Consider the following 19,325-nt stretch of genomic DNA (forward strand, 5'->3'; position numbering starts at 1 on the left):
CATATAGAAACAGCCTTTGGTAGGCAGCACCCTGGGAGGCACTGGGCGAGCTTAGGTGACCTGCTCTAGGTAGTCTCAGTATTGCTTTTTAAATAAACTATAACAATAAAATAAGGCTCTTGTTAAAAGCAGTTTTGTACATGAAAAAATAAGTAGGATTTCATGTATACCATTAATCAGTTCTGAAGTTCTCCGATAGCTGAGACTCTTCAATAATGGGGAATTTGTGTTCTTCTCTATAGTTGCCTTCCAGGACTTGTGTCCTTATGGCCACGGAACAGTTCCAAGTCTTCATGATACTCGTGAAGGTGTGGTTTGATGTATTTTATTCCTATAATATTTTTTATATAAATTGTGCATTTATTCTATAAATCATTTTACTATATAACATACTGTATATTTTAATGTATACATACAGTATTATATATTGTGCATTATATTTATCAGGCTACACTGTATGCAAAATGTAAGTATCTGATAAAAGAAATGTTTACATGTTTTATAAATTTCAAATCTCTTGTTAACAGATACACAGAGTTTTGATGTATCTTTTTATATTGAGAAAGTTTATGGATAATTCTTTATTTTAGATGTCAATGAATGCCTTGAGAGCCCAGGCATTTGTTCAAATGGTCAGTGTATCAATACAGATGGGTCTTTTCGCTGTGAATGCCCAATGGGTTACAACCTGGATTATACTGGAGTACGCTGTGTGGGTGAGTGCTGACTCCACGTTACACACTTGGAAAATTCTAATTTTCATATTCCAGGCACCCTGAGTGGTGGCAGGATTTACAGAGCCAGTATCAGTAGCTAGTAACTGCTTTTTCTTCTCCCACCTTACATTTTCCAGTAGATCTGGTTTATATGAATATGGAGAGAGTTGCCCAACCTCTGCCTTCAACCAAATATACAAACTCAGACGTGCCCAGAGCTGTACAGTTGCCAAAACCAGTAATGGGAAAGAGCTCCATTTTACCTTATGACTTACTTCCCACACCTGCTCTTGTAGCAGAAGATGACACCCCTCTATGGGTTTGTGACTTTTAGGGGTGGCTTTCTGGGGACTCAGAGCTTGACACACCTGATCCCCAGGGCTCCTCTGCATTGAATCAAGGCCAGCCAGCCATCTAAGGCCAAGGAGGGTGCAGAGTTGGGTGTGCCCTTTAGAGATCCTGGAAATGTGTGCAGGCCAGGTGGGTATGCATGGGCATGCTCGTATCAAACTAAAACTCCGCAAATCGTTTGGCACTTTCTCTTCTCAGATACTGATGAATGTTCGATTGGCAATCCATGTGGGAATGGTACATGCACCAATGTTATTGGGAGTTTTGAATGCAACTGCAATGAAGGCTTTGAGCCAGGGCCCATGATGAACTGTGAAGGCGAGTGATACTTTTCTTAATTATTATTTCTATAGAAATTGTTTCTCAATGTCTCAGCTTTTACTTCTGTGGCTTTGATATTCTACTGATGATTATGTTCATCACAAATACCTTTTCCTTTACCCTGGTGAGCATAGTTACAGTCGCTGCTTTAAAGCCCTTGTCTGGTGGCATCTTGGTCACCTCAGAGTTGGCATCTCTGGTGGTGTTTTCCACTTGAAGTTGGCATTCCATTTTCTTGGCTCCTCAGCAGGTTAGAGAATTTGGGATTATACCATGGATGTTGTGAGTGATCTCTTTGGAATCAGTTGTATTACTTTGAAAAATGTTGATGCTTTTGTTTTAGCAGGCAGTTAACCTTGGTGAACATAAAAGCAGAGTGTCAGGCTTGCGGAAGTTAGTGGTTCAGATTTCAGTTTCTTTTATAAGCCCCAGTGTGGCTAGCTTCTTTGATTTTGCCCCACACACGCATGGTTAAGTCAGCAACATAGGTCTTTATGCAAAAAAAAAAAAAAAAAAAAGTGTGTTTTCATCTTTGGCCCTCTCCTATCTGGGGCTCCCCCTCACTCTTGAGCAGCCTTTGTTGCCCCTAGCTTGCTTCCCTGATTGCTCTGGATAGAAGCTCAGGAAGTTTCTACCGAAAATGTACCTGCCAGGTGCTGCTCCTGCCAGAACTATGGCCATCCACAGGGTAATTTCAGAAAAAATAAAAATAAACAAAGAAAAAAAACTAGGAATTTATGTCTTGTTTGTTTGCTGAGTTTCAGCTCACCACTAGGAACTACTTCAGGTAGCTGTTTCTGTTTTTGTTTTTGTTTTTGTTTTTGTTTTTGTTTTCAGTTTATAGTTGCTACTTGTTGGAGGATGAGTTCATGAGGTACCACTTCTCCATACCAGAGTTGGGAGTTCTGTTATCTTACTGCTTTCTCTATGACCAGTGTCATGTAAACAATTAAAACTGTAGGCTCAGGACATGCCTGCCTGTTTCCTTGATCAGATATCAATGAGTGCGCCCAGAACCCACTGCTGTGTGCTTTCCGCTGCATGAACACCTTCGGGTCCTATGAATGCACGTGCCCGATTGGCTACGCCCTCAGGGAAGACCAGAAGATGTGCAAAGGTAAGGCGGCAGGAAAGAGAATAGTTAACAATACATTTGCCACACTGGAAACGTTTTTTAATGATCTTATAGTTCTTTACTGTCTTCTTCTAGAGTTTACAGACATGTATCTGACATTTTGCTGGTAGATTCCCACACCTAGATAGCAAGACACTGGATGGTCTACCCCAGCAAGTCAAAGATAAAACGGGTTGAAGAGCCCACCATTGTCACACTCTTGGACTCTTACTAAAGCAAAGACTGCCTTTCCTGGACTACTCTTTTTTACTGCATTTTTTTATTTAAATTCAATTAGCCAACATATAGAACATCATTAGTTTCAGCTGTAGAGTTCAGTGATTAATCAGTTGTACATAACACCCAATGCTCATCACATCTTGTGCCCTCCTTAATGCCCATCTCCCAGTTACCCCATACCCCCACCCACCTCCCCTCCAGCAACCCTGTTTGTTTCTTACAATTCAGAGTTTCTCGTGGTTTTTCTCCCACTCTGAGGATGTCCCATTCAGTCCCTTCCTGAACTTCCTGTCATTAGGACCAATGCCGAAGCTTTCATAAATCTAGAATATAGCCAAGAGTTGGAAGAGACTTGGCTCCTCCTTTCTCTGTCACACAGTAGCATTTTAAGAGCCAGGAACCCAAAACTAAGACTTCAAAATCCAAAACAGTAGACTGCTCCTAAGAGTTTTGTTTTTCATTAAAAATATTTTCTAGATCTGGATGAATGTGCTGAAGGGCTCCACGACTGTGAGTCTAGAGGCATGATGTGCAAGAACCTGATCGGCACCTTCATGTGCATCTGCCCACCTGGCATGACCCGACGGCCGGACGGAGAGGGCTGTGTGGGTAAGCTGCACGGCGCGGCGTCTGCTTACTTAATATGCCTGCCTCGAGACAGACTGACCACACTATGCAAGAACCATCCTCACTCCAGGCCACTTCTTTTTCTAGCTCTTTCAAGGCTGTTCTGTAGCTGGAATTCTTCCATCTCGGGGGCCGTGCCGGTAGAATGTGGTTTGAATCATGCAGTGCCAGTGAGGCCTGTCCTTGCTTTCATCCTTCTATGTCCTGTAAATTTAAAACACTTAATGGAGAAGAGTAGGACAACTCCTTGAAACAATTCTGCTTGCGTAGCGAAATAAATGAGTGGGTGTTCTCATTTTGTATCATCCCGTCAGTGAGGAGAGGAAGAGGCAGATCATCTCCAGACACCTGTCACAAGTTGGGTAGGCCTGGGACTTGGCTGTATTGTTTATAACATACTTGGACCTCAGTGAATTCACGTGTAAGTGGAAGAGGTGAGGCTGGCTCTCTAAGTTGGCTTCGGGAATCTAAAATGTTTGGTTTTATGGTACATGTCACAGTCCCCTGGCACGTAGAGTGGCCGTGGCCACGGCCGCCGGACCCGTTTATCTCAGCACTTGTTTCCCCAAAGTGCTGGCTCCTGGGATGGTGCAGTCCAGTTTTCCTCCTCCTTGAGAAGAGATCATTCCCCCTCCTTGAATTAAGAATCTTCTGTTAGGATCCTAGCCTCCAATCCCTTGAAAATTGTGGGGGTATATGGAGGGACATATGAAGATAGTGAAAAATGTCTTATTTTAGAGAAAAAGATCACAAAATTAGATTTCTGAAAAATGAACCTATCAGTGATTGCCTGGTACTAGAAGCCAAAACTGGAGAGTGGCTACAAAAGGATACCAGGGACCTCTTTGGGAGCTGGAAACTTTTTTTTTTTTTTAATGATGCTATTTGTGGGCTTTTTTTTTTAAATTAACATAGAATGTATTAGTTGCTTCAGGGGTAGAGGTCTGTGAGTCATCAGTCTTAGACAATTCACAGCACTCACCATAGCTCATACTCTCCCCAATGTCCATAACCCAGCCACCCTATCCCTACCCCCCACCCCCCAGCAACTGTTAGTTTATTTTGCAAGATTAAGAGTCTTTCATGGTTTGTCTCCCTCCTGATCCCATCTTGTTTCATTTTTTTCCTCCCTCCCCCTCATAACCCCCACCCTGCCTCTCAAATTCCTCATATCAGAGAGATTACACGATAATTGTCTTTCTCTGATTGACTTATTTCACTTAGCATAATACCCACTAGTTCCATCCATGCCATTGCAAATGGCAAGATTTTATGGGGTTTTTGATGGCTGCAATAGTATTCCATTGTGTATATATACCACATGTTCTTTATCCATTTATCTGTTGATGAACATCTAGGTTCTTTCCATAGTTTGGCTATTGTGGACATTGCTGCTATAAACATTCAGGTGCCTGTGCCCTTTCAGATCACAACATTTATATCTTTAGGGTAAATACCCTGTAGTGTGATCGCTGGGTCATAGGGTAGCTCTATTTTCAACTTTTTGAGGAACCTCCATACTGTTTTCCAGAGTGGCTGCACCACCTTGCATTCCCACCAATAGTGTAGGAGGGTTCCCCTTTCTCCACATCCTCTCCAACACCTGTTGTTTCCTGACTGGTTAATTTTAGCCATTCAGACTGGTGTGAGGTGGTATCTCACTGTGGTTTTGATTTGTATTTCCCTGATACCAAGCGATGTTGAGCACTTTTTCATGTGTCTATTGGCCATCTGGATGTCTTCTTTGCAGAAATGTCTGTTCCTGTCTTCTACCCATTTCTTGATTGGATTCTTTGTTCTTTCAGTGTTGAGTTTGATAAGTTCTTTATAGATTTTGGATACTAGCCCTTTATTTGATAGGTCATTTGCAAGCATCTGGGAGATGGAAATTCTAAAAGTGGATTGTGATGACCGCACAACTCTGTAACTTACTAAAAATCACTGACTTGTGCACTTAAGATATGCAGATTTTATAGCAAGTAAATTACACCTCAAAAAACGATTTGAAAAAGTGAATCTAACACAGGAGGAGAGATACAAGGATATTCACTCCAACTTTGTTCATAGTAATAACAACAACAAAAAGGACTAGAAAACAACCCAAATGCCCATCACAAGAAGACAGTGAAATAAACACGGCATTTCGATGCTATTAGATGTCGCACAGCAGGTCAGGGGAGTAAGGTGTACATGTGTATTTATGGAAGTAGAACTCTAAATGTCTACTTACAGAACAATACATAATATGTCATATTTTAAAGAAAATTATAATACTATGTTTTTTGTAGGTATGTATGTAAGCAAGTAAATACACAGAAAAAATTTTTAAATTTTTGCAGAAGATAAACCCCACTTCACAGAAGGAATTACCCTGAGAGAAGATACTAGGATTAGAGGGTACTACTCTGAAGCAAATTCAAACTTATCTGTCAATTTTAATTTTTTTACAAAACAATGGGATTTGTGAATTACATGTGTAGTATAAAATTAATTTTTAAATGTCTGCAACAACTGATGAGACTGATTTCACAGTTTCTCTTAATCTCTTAGGTATTTCATTCTATATACACTACTTACTAAAGTTAAAAATAGATGACATCAGAGGTACAGTTATGCAGTGGTTCCTTCGAAACACTGTTCTCCCACAATCTGAAAACCTAGAAGATACACCAGACTCCTGAGCCATGTTTACAAACTCCCGTATGTTTCTCAGAGTCTCACGCAGCTCAGATGCTAACATGCTTGAAGGGGTAGGGTACAAGGGGACTGTATGAAAGGTAATGTTAACCATCCTGCCTTCCTAGAGTACATGAGATCCATTTTCATTTCCTTCTATTTTTTTAAATACTTTGAGTGTGTATGTGTGTTTGAATTTCATTTGGCTAAAATACTTAGAAATGTGGGGTTTTTTTAATACCTGGAAACAACGAATTTTTACTTTACACAGTCACTACATTTACCTGTGCATTTCCTGGGAGCAAGGAAGAAGGCACTGGGACCACATCAGGAACCCAGTTTTCTGGTCCTAGATGTGCCATAAATGAGCTGGGTGACTTGAAAGAGGCTTAGTTCTCTTTCCTTCAGTCTCCTCCTCTGTGGAGCGAGAAATTACATGATTTGGGTGGGAGAAGGTGGAGGAGAAGGGTTTTAGCTCTAATATTCTATGACCCCGTGTGCTTGGTTTTTCAAAGAAAAGACGTAGGGCAGCATTATACATTTGGAATTTCTTCATTGTTAAAAGATGCTACAGAAGATACAGGTTCTAAAACATTTCTGATACTCGGGCTTTCATGGCACCATGCCAGTAGTGGAACCTTCTGTAGAGCTTTCTTTGATCATCAGAAAACTCTTTGTAGCAAAGTTCCATTTCATACAGGCATGTTTTTATAGTTAGAAATTCCATTATAAACAGCCAAATTATTATTATAAATAAAAATTTACTTATTTTTTAATAAATAAGTGTGTACAAATGTCAGAATGAGAATGAAAGATAAAACCACAAAAAAAACAATAAAAATGCTGAGTAGAGTGAAACTGGAATCCAACAAAATTATCCCCAAAATGTCAAGTGCAATAGAAACTGAAAGTATTACAAGCTACAGATTTAGACTTATAGGAAATCTAAAACCCTACAGAAAACGATAAATACAGTCACAGATGAAATTTTTCCCACTGAAGTCTATTTACACGCAGAGTTACATTACTTTCAAGTGTATACAGCCCAGTGATTCTCCCAAGTTTATATATCATGCTTTGCTCACCCTCAGCATAGCCACCAGCTGTCACTATGCATTGCTGTAATAATATCATCAACTGTATTCCTTAGGACGTGCCTTTTATTTCTGTGGCTTTTTCGGTTCCTACCTGGAAACCTATACTTCCCGCTCCTCTTTGCCCATTTTGCCCAACCTCTCCACTGCCTTCCTCTCTGGGAACCATCAGTTTGTCTGGTTGTGCTATTTGTGTATATTTTATTCACTGGTGTTCTTAGATCCCACGTAGGAATGAAATCATATGGTATTTGTCTCTCTCAGTCTGACTTATTTCACTTAGCATAAAAACATCTAGATCCCTACATATTGTCTCAGATGGCACGCCCTCATCCTTTTTATGACTGCATAATATTCTGTTGTGTGTATGTCCTACATCTTCCTTCATTATCCATTTGTCTATCAGTGAACGCTCAGGTTGCTTCCATATCTTGGCTATCATAACTAATGCTTCAGTAAACAAAGGAGTGCACATATCTTTACAAATTAGTGTTTGCATTTTCTTTGGGTAAATACCCAGTAGTGGAATTACTGGCTCACAGGGTTTTTCTATTTTTAATTTTTTTTTGAGGAACCTCTGTACTGTTTTCCACAGTAGCTGTACGAGTTTGCATTCCCACAAACTGTGTTTGAGGATTCCTGTTTTTCCCACATCCTTGCCAACAGTTGTTATTTCTTGACTTTTTGAGTTTAGCCATTCTGACTGGAGTAAAATGATACCTCATTGTTGTTGTGATTTGCATTTCCCTGATGATTAGTGATGTTGAACATCTTTTTGTCTGTTGCCCATGTGTATGTCTTCTTTGGGAAAGTATGAACTCAGTTCCTCTGAGTGTTAGTCACTGTTCTTTTGGTGTTCAGTGGTACAAGTTATTTATATATTTTGAATAGTTACCCCTTATCAGATACAACAGATGAAATTTGATTCTGCAGTATACTATGCCCAGTAATTATTTTTAAGTAAATTTTTTAAATAAATAAATGAATAGGAAAACCTAATAAATAGAAAAATTTTATCCAGATCATTAAATTTTAATGAAAATGTTGACAATACTATTGGTTATTCATTTTGAAATGAATAAAATTCATTTCAAAATGAAGTTTGATATATCAGTGAGGGGATGGAAGGCTTTGCTTTTAAGATAATGGAATTTTAAAAAAAATGTTCCCTCACTCCATCTCCTGAAGATTTAGAAATACAGCTGAGGAGGGAAGAGTGTTATTTATTTAAATGAGGAATGGTCCAAATATGGACTCTGAAGAATATCTTTCAAATATTATAAAATCTCAATCAAAAACACTTAAGAGGCTCAGTGACATATTCTTCCTTAGACTTTAACAGAATACAGATAACTTTCAAAGTAACTGCCCCAAGTTAAGAGTTCATCCAGCAGTCTTTGAGTAGAAGACTGGGAACACAGGTGAGTGAGAGAAACATTAAATGTTTCTGTAGAAGCCTAGTTCCACACTGAGTGTGAAGAGGGAAAACAGTTGACATGCTAAGAACTTTACTTAGAGCCACAGTGACATCCTAAATTACCAAGAAACTTGGTATGTACTATTGGTGGGAATGTAAACTGCTAAGGCCATTAGGTATGGATTTTGGGTTTCCTCAAGAAATTAAATATAGAACCACCATATAACCCAGCATTCCCACTTCTGGGTATATACCCAAAAGAGAAAAGCATTATCTTAAAAATATACCTGAACTCCATTGTAGCATTATTGGCAATAGCCAAGGTATGGAAACATCTTAAGTGTGTATCAGCACATGAACGGACAAGAAAACACACACACATACACACACACACACACAGGATTCAGGGAATCCTGTCATTTGTGAGAACATATGAATGAACCCAAAGGGCAATATGCAAAGTGAAATAAGCCAAAGAAAGACATGGTATCACTTATATGTGGAATCTAAAAAGATAAAAATAAACACATTGAACTCAGAGAAATAATGGAGAAAAATATTTGCCAGGGGCTTCAGGGGACGGTGGGGGGGTGAGGGGGAAAGGGAGGAGAGGCTGGTAAAAGTATACAAACTTACCTGTATAAGATGAATAAGATCTAAGGATCTAATGTGTGATGTGGCAACTATAGCTGATAACACTGTACTATGTAACTGAAATTTGCTAAGAGAACAGAACTTAAATATTTTCACACAGAAAAAGGGCAAATATGTGAGGTAATGGGTGCACTAAATCACTCGAGAGACGAATTCTTTAACATTATCCCTCAATAAATCTGGAAATAAGAACAAAATAGGAATCAGAGTGCTGAGGAGGAAAAAAGAAAAAGAAATTTGTCCTGAAGGGGAACACAGTTGAGGTGCTAGATTTAGGGGTATACGACGTTATTAAAAGAGATAGTTTGGGACGCCTGGGTGGCTCAGTTGGTTAAGCCGCTGCCTTCGGCTCAGGTCATGATCCCAGGGTCCTGGAATCGAGTCCCACATCGGGCTCCTTGCTCAGTAGGGAGCCTGCTTCTCTCTCTGCCTCTGCCTGCCGCTCTGCCTGCTTGTGCTCTCTCTCTCTCTCTCTCTCTGACAAATAAATAAATAAATAAAATCTTTAAAAAAAATAAAAAATAAAAGAGATAGTTTTTTTAAGATGGAAGTTATGAGAAAATGTGTGTTGAGAGAATAACTCATTAAAAAGGGAGAACTGTGAAATCTTGGAAGGCAATCCAGAGTACAAGTGCAAAGACTGACCTTTGAGAAAAAACAGAAAATCTTTAACTGTTGAAAAAGACAAGAGGTGGAAAGTGAGGGCCACACAGGTGGTTGGTAGTGGAGAGATGGAGGAGTTCTTATCTCTGTGTGCAGTAGTCATTGTATAAGGCAGGAGCATGGTGGACATAGGAAGAAATACAGTAAGATTGTCAAGGGAGTATTAGTTCCCATTTGAGATTTGAATCATGAGTTAAAGTGAGACCTGTTCTGTTCGTGGGTTTGTCTCCAGCCTGTCATGCTGCATAGACAGGGCTAAGTGCACGAAGACAAGAGCAGTGAACAATAGCATGGTCTCTTACTGGCAGACATGATGTGAATGAGAAATTTTCAAAGGATGAAACACAGAATGCTAGAAATCAGAATTTCATAGGTGGTGCAACATCACACCAAGATATGCCCTAGTGAAAGTACAAATGTCAACAGCAGAAAAAAGAAAAGAAAAAGGTTACCAGAAGAGACTTCTGTTGGCTTTACGCAACTGGGCAGAAAAGGAAAATGCCTACAAGGTAGGAAGAAGATCAAGACACTTTCTTCAGGTTCTCACACTAATTCTCATGCCAATGGTAGCAGAGAAAATGTAATCTAAAATTATGATACCTATCTAGCAATCTTTCAAGTTATACAACATCAGACATGGAGCAACTCCTTCAGAATGTCCAACAAGAGCCCTTCTTAAAATAATTCAGACAATGAAAATACAATCAAAGAGAAAAACCAGATTTCCTGCAAATGAACAGTAACACTGGGTAAAAGGAAACAATATTTTTCCTAAGATTCTAAGAAAAATAATTTTGAACTGAAATTCTATACTCAGTCTAGTAAGAAAATAAAAAAGACATTATCAGAATCATATTGTAGAGTATTTACCACCCACATACCATTTGTGAAAGGATTACCAAACTAGATACTCCAATATTTTGTTTTATTAATCCAAAAGGATGGAGTACTATGCATGAAGCAATGGTAAGCCAAGGAACCAGGAAACCTCATGATTTGGTTTACAAAGATAAGGATGGCACATTAAAGAAAATATCTAACAAACCAAAATTTCTAGATCACAGCGGTGTGGCAGGTGGCACCAGGAGAGAGCAGAAGGAACTCATGCCAGAGACGTGTGAAACTGGTTCTTGTTGAAACCGATAGGAAAGTATTCATTACAAATACGTATTGAAGCTTTTCATGGTTATCACTGAAAAGACAGAAAGAAGATTATAATTTCCAGACATGAGATGGAGACAAGAGGAAGGCATAGAAATCTAGACTATTGTAAGAAATCCTGAGGGAGGGAGGGCAAGAGCATGGTAGATATAAAACAAAATAAAATGACAGGTAAGAATTCAAACACATCAGCAGTCACAATAGAGAAGAATAAATTGCTACTTAAAAGGTGGACATACTTTTTTAAAACTCCTTTAAATCCACTTCGGTGCTTTTTCTAAGAAAGGTACCAAGTCAAAAGGTGACATAGATTGACAATAAAGGGATGGAAGAAAACACTGAGGGCAAATACTGATAAAAAGAAAGCACAAGCAAAATAAATATCAACAAATTACAGATTAAAAATTAAATATAAAGATGAAAGCAGTTTACCAAAAAATCTCATTATCATGAGCTCCTTTATGTTCATAATAACAGAGCTTCAAAAAAAAAAAAAAAAAAAAGCCCCAAGCAGAATTTTACAGAATATCAAATACAGTAAGGACAAAAGAGATTTTAATAAAGAAGTTTTGCTCTAATTTATCACCAACCAAAAGAGCATTACTACCTAAATTCCTTCCCTCGCTAGTGGCTCTCATACACCACACTGCTCCCGTGATTTCACTCAAAGCTAGTCTGGAAGCTTACCCTTCATCCCTGCCTGTGTGGCTTTAGCCCTATTCTCTACCCATCCCTAACACCTCCCGCTGCTCTGCTCCCAGCCTCTCTCTCCTGTCACAGGGTGTCCTGGCACCCTCTTCCCCATAGTTCTTTTTCACCTAGTCTGGTATCACAGGGCCAAGTCTAGGTCTTGTGGAGGCCAATTTTCATCAAACACCATCCCACCAACACCACCAACACAAAGGAAAACACTTTGTTAAGAAAGAATCCACCTAGAAGGATGAAGTTAAAAATAAACCCATATTCATATAGGATTGGCTTTTTATCCCATCATATTAGTATTTTGGTGAGGAAGTTTTAAATAAAAGACAACCCACTCAAGGATAATTTGAAAAGAGTAATTTTATAATCTTCTCATTATTCACCCTATTTGTTTTCCCAAAGATGAAAATGAATGCAGGACCAAGCCAGGAATTTGTGAAAATGGGCGCTGTGTTAACACTATCGGGAGCTACAGATGTGAGTGTAATGAAGGATTTCAGTCAAGTTCCTCAGGCACCGAATGCCTTGGTAAGTGACACCTGAGTGTATTTTACCTGGTAAATAAAACATTTGTTTTATGATGTCATCACAGAAGAGCTCTACGTACGTATTCTTGCCTGTTAAAAAAATCCCCCAATCTGAGTAATCCATATACTTCTTCTTAAAGGTACACATCTATCAAAATGACGTATTTCTGTGCATGTGCATTGTATGCACATCTATGCGTAATGTAAATAGCCATCTTAAATAAAGTCTTTCCAAAATTAAGATTAATTAAGCTCTGTGGAAAATGTGACTTTCGTAAAACTTACATCAGGAGATGATTTAATTCCAAAAGAAAATATTTGCTATGTGAGGTAAGCTTTGCTGCATTAGTAACATTAAAGCAAATGCCACACTTCAAAAATGCAGTGAAGGTCAATTTTTATTTTATGATGCAGAAAAAATGTTTTACAAAATATTTTCCTGTGGAAAATATAAATCTCAGACATTATGTTGTATTTTAATTGCTAAAATGCATACATTATAAACCATTTCACCTAATTATGAGCAGGTGTAAAAGTATGGAGAGGTAAAATGTAAGGCAAAATGAGCACTCATCACTTGATCTGATAGAAAAACAGCATGTTTTAGCCATATCAGATATTTTTCCAAATGATGTCACTGCACTGAATCCTAGGAAATTGTTAGTCAAGAAAATAAATTTTGTTTACTGATGTCTTCAATCCAGACCCTTACTCTACCCACCAATCTTTCTGGCAATAGAAGAGATAGCCTACCTACTGCAATGTACTGCTCTGTTCCTATTATTAAGGTTTCACTAGGATGGTTCATTAAACCATATTAAAGATATATTTGCCCATTTACATAAGATAAATTCCTTTATTTATACTAAAAAATATCTGCTTATTCCAAATACTCTTTTAGACGTAGAAAAGATGAGATTGGATTGAAAACGTACCAAGATTGTAACATCATCCAGGATTTACTTTTCAAAAACAAATCCTGATACTCATTTGCTTATTTAAAGGGAAATAATTTGGGATGCCTTGGTGGCTCAGTCAGTTAATCATCTACCTTTGGCTTATGTCATGATCCCAGGGTCCTGGGAGCCAGTCCCGCATTAGGCTCCCTGCTCAGCAGGGAGCCTGCTTCTCCCTCTGCCCGTTGCTCCCCCTGCTTATGATCTTGCTCTCTCTCTCTCTCTCCCCAAACAAATAAAATCTTTAAAAATAAATAAAGGAAATAATTTCATTTCATTTTTCTTTTGTTTGTGTTCTACAGGAATGGTAGTTTACTATCAGTTAGTTGCGGATGGGTTGAAGAAAAATAAATCGATTCCCTAAGCATATTATCACTTTTTATCAGATTTAATAAACTATAGTAAAAGAACACACCGTGGACTCCTTCTCCAGCAGCTCTGTAATCGTGAAGCCATCTGAAGGAGGGCAGCTGTTCACAGAGAACAGTACTTATCTTTGAGAAAGTTTGTGCCAGGAAGAAAAACACTGGCTGACCTATTGTGTTTGAAGAGGAGGGTGGGTGTTCCGTGTCACTGATGCTCACTCCCCACATGTGATTTCAGACAACCGACAGGGACTCTGCTTCGCAGAGGTGCTGCAGACCATGTGCCAGATGGCATCCAGCAGCCGCAACCTTGTCACAAAGTCCGAGTGCTGCTGTGATGGGGGGCGAGGCTGGGGTCACCAGTGTGAGCTTTGCCCGCTTCCTGGAACGGCCCAGTACAAAAAGATCTGTCCTCACGGCCCAGGATACACCACCGATGGAAGAGGTAAGGAGCTGAGGGAACGTCCCACACATTGTCGATGCAGTTAACAGTAATTGATTCATTGGAAGGAAAAGTGAAAAATCTATAAAATGGCTAAAATATTTGTATGCATGTGTGTTTGTATATGCTTTTTGCTAATGATTAAGAGACTTCAAAGGAAGTAATCTTCATACTGAATCTAAGAGCAGGACTTACTAGGAAACAGAAGCCTGAAGCTTAGGTAACAGTAAGTAATTTTCTTGAGATCACATTTCTAAGGGATGGACCCAGAAGTGGAACACATCTGCCTGACCCCAAAGGCCATGTCTGTAACCCCCAAACTCTACTTGCTTTATTTAAATAGGTGTTGCTTATTTGAGTGTGCACAAGGACAAAGTCTGCAACATATTTACAAATCAAGCCTCATAATCTGTTAGTGGTTTCCAGTTTTTTTTGTTGGGTTTTTTTTTTTTTTTTTTTTCTCCCTGAGACTACTCCTCATTGAAGTTTATACCTCAAGGCTCTAACTTCGGAGATAATTCTAGCCTCTGACCCATTATTCCCCTTTGTTTCCTTTTTTTTTTTTTTTTTTTTAAACAACCACCTGAGAGACTGTCCTGAAAAGATACCATTTTCTCCTACAACTGTACAGGCTATTGGCCCTGGGCCCAGTTACTCTGCTGGCCCTGGGCCCAGTTACTCTGCTCATGAAACCCTTTCTTGAGAGTCTAATCCAAGTGTGGATATGAGGTCCAGGAGAGGGAAATCACCACAAATCCCAGATTAATTGGACTTCAGAGAGGTAGCTTTCTACGCCGCGCCAAAACAGTTCATACTTAGATTACAAAATGAGTAGACTGAAGCTGGGCTCTCAACAGAGCCTCATTTATAGACCTACCTCTTCCAATCCCTCCCGAATATTCTTTCTTCCCGTCCATGTTGCTGAAGTGATGAGGAGGTACCCGAGCGCTGTTGTGAATGTTATTTGCTAGTTATTTCATGTCAGTCCCTTTGTTTCTCTTAGGTTCTCACCAGTTTCATCCTTGCATGTATAATAACTGTGTGTGTGTGTGTGTGTGTGTGTATTTTTTCCCCACACACAGATATTGATGAATGTAAGGTGATGCCAAACCTCTGTGCCAATGGTCAGTGCATCAATACCATGGGCTCATTCCGATGCTTCTGCAAGGTCGGCTACACAACAGACCTCAGTGGCACCTCGTGTGTAGGTACGTCTGGGGGTGGCCAACTGCTGTTTCCTAGAGCCACTGCTGGCCCCGCGGTAGGTTTACCATGGAGCACCGCAATAGTCCTTATGCAGTCATGCCGTTCCTTTCAGGAATGTGGTTCCTGGTATCACGGTAGTTGCCCTTGCCCAGTAAACTGTGACACAGAACTGTTCAGTTCATCAGGAAGTGTTCAGTCACGGAGTGTAAAACTACAAAATCTGCTTCACCATTTTATATTTTAATTTAAAATTAGAAATGCACCTTCGTTTGTCAGTCTCTTGATGAAAGAAGAGAGCTCCTGACGGTGAGCCTGTGTGTGAGTCTATGTAGGGAGAGCGCTTTTGTGCTTTTTCCTCATTGCTGGGTTTTTGCATAAAATATACGAATGAAGCCTCCTGTAAAATTTGCAGTTGCAAAGCAGTGTCAGGACAGAATCCTTCTACATTTTTCATAATCTTTTTTCTAATTTAACTTCTCACACCCACACTATTCTGTACCATTTGAGGGCAGGGGGTGGGGAGCTTGCTTCTAATGGGTCTTTCCAAAGCATTTGACTTAGTTTTCACTGAAGAAAAAGAAGTCTCTTCTCCTCCATATTAATCAACTTGCATGATAGTTCATTAAAGTACCTATTTTAATAACAAACACACCTGGCATGAAAAGGTTCAGATAAACCAAACTGGCCCTTTGTAAGCATTTGACTCACTTGGTTGGGCATGAGAGTCCTTGAGAACAGGCTAGCATCACGAGCTTCTGGCGTGCTGGGGGCATCCATCAGTGTCCTTCACGAGGAAATGGAGATTATTTGCTGTCCATCAGTCCTAGCAGAGAATGCAAGGGAGGACGATTTGGGAGGGTTGTTTTGACTCAGGATGTGAGCAGAGTGTGTAGAATCTACAAGGCACCGTGCTGTGTGCTGGGGCTCTGCTATCTGTGGGCTAAAAGAAAAGAGGGAGACGTTACTGAACCCTGCAAGGAGAAAGCTATGCACCAAGGGCTGCTTTGAAAGGCACCGTGACCTCTGATCCAGTGACTTGGAGCCTGAGCTATCTTGCAGGGTTACTGGAACGAAGTAAGGACCAGACAGAAGACAGAGGGCAAGAGACCCTGCTGACCGTGTGTGTGCAGTGAAGCTGCCGGGCCAGGAGCAGCAAGGGCCTTACTGAGGGGCGGCGAGCCTTTGGGACCCCACGGTGCTCAGCATGTCAGTTCACAGTTTAAGAGGATGTCTTCCAGATTCATATGTACGGAGAAGCTCTTAAGAAAATGATCCTTGTGGTGTAAACCAGAGTACATAAGGCTAAAGAATGCAGTGGGGTTTTTTGCCCCTGGACGTTACATGTATCCAGGAATCATACATTGATCTACAAAGTAAACCCGTATGTTACTTTCAAGATAACTGCTGTGCATCATTTTCCCCTGGCTGTTTTTCCATTTTAAGTTGAAGCCGAAAGGAAAAAGATAAAGTAGGAATATGGAGGGAGGAAAGAAGCCAGTGGTTGCTTGAAACTAAGAATTGTAATCTTGATCTCACTTTCATTTAGATCTCGATGAATGTTCCCAGTCCCCGAAACCATGCAACTTCATCTGCAAAAACACTGAAGGGAGTTACCAGTGCTCTTGTCCTCGGGGCTACATCCTGCAAGAGGACGGAAAGACCTGCAAAGGTGAGGGACACGTCTCCACCATTCCCGACCCTCTTGTCTCCCTCCTTGCACATACAAAGTCAGCTAGGGAGCTTTTCTGGCTGCATGGCCTTCATTAAGGAACATCTTCCCAGTGACCACTTGATTACTCACAGAAAATTCTACCAGAGGACACAGTAGGAGGCAGGGAGAATTAAAGCCCAAATCACAGCTGTTTCCTTCTTATCTAGCAGACCACACAAAATGATAATTAAATGAACTTATATAAAACAAAAAAATGTTAGGGAGGGAAGAGATTGAAACAAATAAATAAGATTTCCTTTGCTGCTTATTTAAGATTTTATTTCCTCTCATCTATCTTTATTACTTGACTGCAGAAGATTGAAAATGAATGGGTGAATTTCATTTTTTTGCACAGGTAGTATTAAAAGCAATTATCAAACTAAAGTAGACAGTGATGATAGCTCCCGCCCAAGACTCATGCATTTGGTTTTATTGTAAACCTCTCCTGTATGGAATAAATGGATTAAGGAAAATTCCTGTCTAGCTAAATGTTTGAAATACAGGTTATTCTTAAGAAGATGTAGTTTTATTTCCAAGGAATACCAAATAATAATAATAATAATAATTATAGCAAGCAGTACTGTTCTCTTAGATCTTAGTGAACTGCTGTGAGTCAGTTTAATTTTGCATGTTATGAGTGCAGACAATGCATGTTTATTAAGCTTTAAAATAATGAGTGTTATAGTTTCTACATTTATTTAAATATATTCTCCCGTATTAAGTTCTAATCTCACCAGAATTACATTTCGAGTTTTCTATTAATATAGCCCAAATATAAATTCCATTTATGACTAGAATCACAGATGCCATGTTTTTGCTTCCTCTGGTGTTTATGATGCTGTGTTCACTTGGAGCCTAAGAGCCTGATTCAGTGCTTGTTTTCAGACCTTCATCAGTTTCCAGCTTCTGTTTTATTTTTATTTAACCCACCCCCACAACTGTTCTCACAGTGAATACCCTAAGGTTCTAATTCTTGCATTTAGCGCAAGAAGTGAAGTACTGGCTGGTCACTTATTCCTCTGCTCGCCCTATGCATTATGGGAGTCTTGTGATGCTTCCAGCAGAACTCTACACGAAATACCCACAAACAGAACATGTCCACATCCTGTGGCTTCCTGAGAGGGAAGGCAGGGCCAGGTAACTCTGCACTTCTTTTTCACTGGCCTCTCTTTCACCTCAGACCTTGATGAATGTCAGACCAAACAGCACAACTGCCAGTTCCTCTGTGTCAACACACTGGGAGGTTTTACCTGCAAATGCCCGCCCGGTTTCACACAGCACCATACGGCCTGTATTGGTAAGACACACTGCATGTGGGAAGTTTTGCTATTTGTGGGTAGATGCATAAGAAGTGTACTTAAAATGGTAGACTATTGAATGGCTCCATACTTCATTTAGAACTGCTAGGTCATGATTACTGGTCTAGAAATAATATAGGTGTTTTTCAGAAGAATAGTATCCAAAGGCAAAAATACATGAAGTTCAAGCTTATTTACAATCCAAGCACATAGACGATAGGTATATTCCAAACAGGACCTTTAGGCTGCATTCTAAATATAACCATGTATTTTCAGACTAAATGTAAATAAAGGTTCATTGTGATTTAGAACATGCTAATGAACATGGTGGGTTATTTTATGTTAGAAGACACACATTTTTTTTTTTTTTAAAGATTCTATTTATTTGATAGAGATCACAAGTAGGCAGAGAGGCAGGCAGAGACAGAGGGAAGCAGGCTCCCTGTGGAGCAGAGAGCCTGATGCGGGGCTCGATCCCAGGACTCTGGGATCATGACCTGAGCTGAAGGCAGAGGCTCTAACCCACTGAGCCACCCAGGCGCCCCAAGACATACATATGTTAAGAGAGTTTCAGTCTGCATTGTCAAAAACCCAAGTCCTCAGTTGACCCAAGATATCTAATTTCACCTCTCTTGAAATACTTTTTTTTTTTTCTTTGCCACTTTTGCCTCTAACCTGAGAGTGAATCCTGGCATAGATTTCCCTCAGGTTTTCACATCTTGAACTTAGGTTTTCATGCCTCACTTTGCATTTCGTGTAGTGAAATCTGAGTCATATAATGATTGGGAAGCTTGACACTCCTCCTTCCTGCTTTGCTAGACAACAATGAATGTGGGTCTCAGCCTTCACTTTGTGGAGCAAAGGGAATCTGTCAAAACACACCTGGAAGTTTCAGCTGCGAATGCCAAAGAGGGTTCTCTCTCGATGCCACCGGACTAAACTGTGAAGGTGAGTTTATCTGTTTAAAAATCCTTAAACTACTACAGCAAACTATTTTCTTTTAACTTGCAAGCCACCAAATGAGAAATGAGATCATCTCAAAAAGAAAAAGGTATTTAACAAAATAGAACTCAGCAACTGATTT

General features: G+C 39.8%; 1 protein-coding gene across 1 annotated transcript in view; it reads left to right on the forward strand.

The window, feature by feature from the left end:
- LOC111140889 (fibrillin 2) overlaps positions 1 to 19,325 on the forward strand; it is a 247,559-nt gene that overhangs the window by 218,281 nt on the left and 9,953 nt on the right. The window contains exons 51-61 of the mRNA XM_022493138.1: positions 243 to 308; positions 591 to 716; positions 1,266 to 1,385; positions 2,383 to 2,505; positions 3,220 to 3,351; positions 12,139 to 12,264; positions 13,823 to 14,029; positions 15,109 to 15,234; positions 16,779 to 16,901; positions 18,124 to 18,240; positions 19,061 to 19,189. Of these exons, the coding sequence (XP_022348846.1) occupies positions 243 to 308; positions 591 to 716; positions 1,266 to 1,385; positions 2,383 to 2,505; positions 3,220 to 3,351; positions 12,139 to 12,264; positions 13,823 to 14,029; positions 15,109 to 15,234; positions 16,779 to 16,901; positions 18,124 to 18,240; positions 19,061 to 19,189 (1,395 nt within the window). The remainder of the gene's footprint in view (positions 1 to 242; positions 309 to 590; positions 717 to 1,265; positions 1,386 to 2,382; positions 2,506 to 3,219; positions 3,352 to 12,138; positions 12,265 to 13,822; positions 14,030 to 15,108; positions 15,235 to 16,778; positions 16,902 to 18,123; positions 18,241 to 19,060; positions 19,190 to 19,325) is intronic.

The sequence above is a fragment of the Enhydra lutris genome, unplaced genomic scaffold (assembly GCF_002288905.1).
Source record: "Enhydra lutris kenyoni isolate GAN:26980312 unplaced genomic scaffold, ASM228890v2 scaffoldscaffold5, whole genome shotgun sequence".
NCBI classification, from domain to species: domain Eukaryota; kingdom Metazoa; phylum Chordata; class Mammalia; order Carnivora; family Mustelidae; genus Enhydra; species Enhydra lutris.